Source organism: Nicotiana tabacum, chromosome 19 (assembly GCF_000715075.1).
Source record: "Nicotiana tabacum cultivar K326 chromosome 19, ASM71507v2, whole genome shotgun sequence".
In the NCBI taxonomy this organism is placed as follows: Eukaryota; Viridiplantae; Streptophyta; class Magnoliopsida; order Solanales; family Solanaceae; genus Nicotiana; species Nicotiana tabacum.
In genome coordinates, this window is record NC_134098.1 from 68,593,664 (window position 1) to 68,597,859 (window position 4,196).

General features: G+C 34.5%; 1 protein-coding gene across 1 annotated transcript; it reads right to left on the bottom strand.

The window, feature by feature from the left end:
* Positions 1–979: 979 nt before the first annotated feature.
* LOC107777523 (WRKY transcription factor 68) lies at positions 980–3,890 on the bottom strand. The gene is made up of 3 exons (XM_016597570.2): positions 3,309–3,890; positions 2,960–3,106; positions 980–1,664 (listed from the first exon to the last, which is right to left on the bottom strand). Exons 1-3 carry the CDS (start codon positions 3,785–3,787, stop codon positions 1,247–1,249), a joined length of 1,044 nt encoding a protein of 347 aa, XP_016453056.1. The 5' UTR covers positions 3,788–3,890; the 3' UTR covers positions 980–1,246.
* Positions 3,891–4,196: the final 306 nt, after the last annotated feature.

Sequence of the window (4,196 nt, forward strand, 5' to 3'; positions counted from 1 at the left end):
TAAATTGCAATAGGTTGTAATCTGAAGTTTGCTCGGTTTAGTGGAGTTGAAATCAAAATAGGGTAGGTCGTGGTTTTTAATCCCTTGAGCAAGGAGTTGCCCACGTAAACATCATGTGTCTTTTACTTTCCGCTCATTTACTGTGGGAACAGATATAGAATCTGGTTTTCCTATACTGTTTGGTGGACTACTAGTGTCTATTAGATTGATATACACACTCGGTGCGGTAAGTGTTTAGTATGTCTGATCTGTCTGTCTATACATAGTTAATAAATTTGAAAAATGAATTTTAGAAAATAGAACATAGAATCTGATCAAATCTATGAATTCATCTTTTTATTTATAGTTAGGACATGGCAATCGTAAAAGCGAAGGACAAACCAGGAACCAGAGAAAGGAGGAAATAATAAGATCCAATTAGGACAAATTGCCCAATCTTATTAAGCGTATGTCAGTTCTACACCATTGCAATGAATACCCGCGTTATCAAGCAAAAATTGTGATAAACCCCTCTTGGTATTTGGACTTCTTTTTTGAATTTTGAGATTTTATGAAGTATAATGTAATTCGTCATCCTGATAGGGTGAACTTTTAAACTTCAGTTAGTAAATTGAGTGACCAATGGATTTATGTTGGCCCAAAATTTTATTTTCGCCATAGATAAGACAGATTCTCCTCCTTATCTTAACTATGAAGCAATAGTTTTCAAACGCAAGTTAGGATCCACGTTAGGACCCTATCCTCACTCGATATGCACCAAATTAAAAGCATATACAGTCAAACTTCTCTATAACAACATCGTTTGTTCGGAATATTTTTTGAATGTTATAACGAAGTGTTATTATACAAAACATATATTATAACATAACATAAAAATTGATTCCGAAAAAGCTTGATTCTTATAAAGAAGTCTTGTAATATATGGATGTTATTGAGAGGTATGACCGTACGTTATAAAAATAATGAGCATTCCTTTCGATCAAGAAACAACAAAGAACTCTACATATCCATCGTCATACTATTGTAGCAGCAAAGTATAAACATGATAAAGAAACCCCATACATTATATTGGATCCCAAAAACGTCATTGTTAGAGCCAAAAGATATCTGTAAGTTTCCTTAAACCGAAAATGCCAAAGAGTACCACCACTAGCAAAGTAATGCATACTGGGTGTTATTTCAGCACTGATTGTCATCTAGTATGTTACAACTGCTTCATTACCTATAATATATATATATATATATATCATCTATAGTCTTCTTCTACCACCCTGGACGACATGAGATCCTGAAGAAGCCCCTGGTCTCTCATTATCTCAACAGAAGGAGGAGCACTGCAAAAGCGCCGTCCATGAGCAACCAAAGCGGCATGATCAAGATTCGAGGCTAATGGAGTTGTCAAGTCGTTGAAATGAGGCTGCGCGGACTGATTAATATGGAACGGCATTTGCAGAGGGAAGGTGGCAGTGGGAGCTGGCAAGGGGAAAACTCGAGTTGGAAATAAGGTTGGGCGGGGCATATTGATCATATTCATATTCATATTCATGGGACTTGGATGAGTATGTTTCCCTTCGTATGTGGTCACCACTATGCTTGGGTCATTGAAACATCGCTCTACTCTCTTCTTTACATTACATGATGCACTTGTGCACCTATAGTAGTTCCTGCAACAAATGTGTAATGTATAAAGTTTAAAACACAAATATGGAATATCTGCAAATCAATATGTCATTCAATTTCCCAACATGGACGTACATATCATTTTCCTTTTTAACCTATAGCAACAACTTACATGCTGAAGTGTCATCATCTCGTATAAAAGTTTAAATTGTTAGAGAAAACACATTTTTATTTATTTAATTATATACGTAACACGCCCCTATATGTAACACGCTCTTTCACCTGCAGGTTTGATTCTTTTTCATAGGCAAAGCTCGTGAAAATCCTTTTTGATAATGGATGACGATGATATTCGAACTCAGGACCTGTATGCTTTAATACTATGTTGAAGTGTCTGAGCTTAACATCTAAAAGCAAAAGTTGTTAGAAAAAACACATTTTTATTTATTTAATTATATGATCCAACACATGTTACCCACAATTGGAAATATTTACATTGCAACAAGATTTGATAGCTACCGCAAGTTGAATTACTAATGATAAGAATCTTCAACATAATTAGGGAAATGGCTAAACACAAATGAACTCTCTTATTAGGAAACCTGAAGGAGCGATGCATGTATATTTTTATAGGTTGGAGTCCTCGATTCCTAAAAGTTGAATACGTGAAAGTCTCTTAGACTTGTACACTAATCATAATTGTGTAAACCTGTATTTCCTTGAGTTTTTCATTCTCATTCTTACTCTCCATTTAGCAAACAACCCCCCTCTGTTTAATTTTTGGTAGCAGTAACCTCACAACAACAAAGAGATAATCATCACGAGAATTGTTATGTATAATTGTACTTTTAGATGATAGTGATAAATTAAGATCAAGCTTTAAACCAAGGAGGGAATTTGGACTTTGTTGTGTAGCACAAGTGTAAGAGTAAAAACGGAAATAATAATGAATTCAGTAACTTTTCTCCCCCTTCAACACTTGCTAATATTTTTTTGGAAATGCACTTAATTATTAAGCTAAATATCCATTCGAAGATAGTTAACTAGTACTACAAATCAATCACAAAAGGAAACAGCTTCTTTTTCCCTTATAGGCTATATGTGTAAGGATAAAATCTAATCTTCTTTTTCTAAAAAGGCTTTCTCTTTTTTAACTTTTTCAGCTTATTTGTTAAAGTGATTTTCCAGAGGGCCACGCATTTGTGCCAACCTGGAACCCGTCTGAGCTTATTCGAAAACCTTCCAAACTCTAAGACGATTTTGGAAGAATATAATTACAAAACAGTGCAAAATAATGGCTCTTTATTGGCAGTGGGAGTATATAGAGATATATATATACCTGGGGAAAGAGCTGTTTTTGACAGTTTTTTGGCCGTATTTTCTCCATCTGTAACCATCTTCCAGAAAATCAACCTCACTCTTTGTCATGAATGCAATTCTGGGCTCTCTCTGCTTCTTCTGATTAACTGTTTTCTTTGCTTTCAACCTACACATAACCCAAAAATGAAATTAGCAACAGCAGATTAATTAGGTATATATATATTTACACTCGCAGTATAGTTACACTATAACAACTACGCAGTACTATAAACTTGATTCAAGAAAACACGTTTATGATTCTTTTTTTCTTTTTCACACAATAAAAAGTAAAAGTAGTGTTTTTTCTAGTGCAAGTAATAAGAACATACTGAAGTTTTGTCTTGGTGATCTGTTCCTCAGCTACTTCGCCCTCTGCATCTTGAGCGTGGCCTTCATTTGTTTCAGAGGAAATCGAAGAAGAATTTGGCGTTGATGGCGTATTCAATATGTTATTAGATGATCCATGAGCTGCTACAGTAAGTTGTTTTTTGCTCTCAGCTGCTGGAGATGGCTTTACTTCTTCAGATATAGAAACTGCAGGTTCTATATGGTACTTCTCTTCTTTTGGTAACAACTGATCAAGATTAGTAGTAATACTATTTACATCAAAGACTGAAGCTGAACAAAAGTCTTGAACACCCAATAACTCCATGAACCCCAAAGATGAATTAATACTATTATTCTTACCTTCAACCGCAAAATTATAATCTGACACTAAGCCTGTAAATGAATTGCTAATAACTGGAAAATTATCAAAATAAGACATGGGATCTTCCATCTTTATCGTTATGTCTTTGTAACTTTCCATTAATAAGCAGAAATACTAAAGAAAGTAGATAAATAAGGAAGGAGAAGAAGAGATAGTAAATCCATTAGGCCAAGGCATATATAGTGGGAACATGTACACAGAGAATCGTGTGAAGGTGGACACAAAGATTGACCGGGTTCAGCCGGTTATAGAATTGTACGGACAATAAATAGGTGCTTATTTTGATATATATTGTTATTACTAAATGATAATTAATTAATAAATAATATCTTAATTTATTAACTAACTATAATAAATTAATACTCTATATAAACATGGAATGTTAGTAAATTTTGCGGAGTAAACAAATTGCAGGTTGGCTTTTAATGCATGCTGGTCCAAAGACTGGAGTTGCAGGAACACTGATCGATGCATTCAGACGTTAGTTTTGACCGGTAAACCGGTTACT

What these genes read in the sequence shown, in the direction of transcription:
- LOC107777523 (XM_016597570.2), bottom strand. Translation starts at nt 3,787, where the DNA reads ATGGAAAGTTACAAAGACATAACGATAAAGATGGAAGATCCCATGTCT. An exon ending in ATCACCAAGACAAAACTTCA is followed by an intron (nt 3,107 to 3,308) that starts GTATGTTCTTAT and finishes GGTTATGTGTAG; the next exon opens with GTTGAAAGCAAAGAAAACAG. An exon ending in AAAAACAGCTCTTTCCCCAG is followed by an intron (nt 1,665 to 2,959) that starts GTATATATATAT and finishes CATTTGTTGCAG; the next exon opens with GAACTACTATAGGTGCACAA.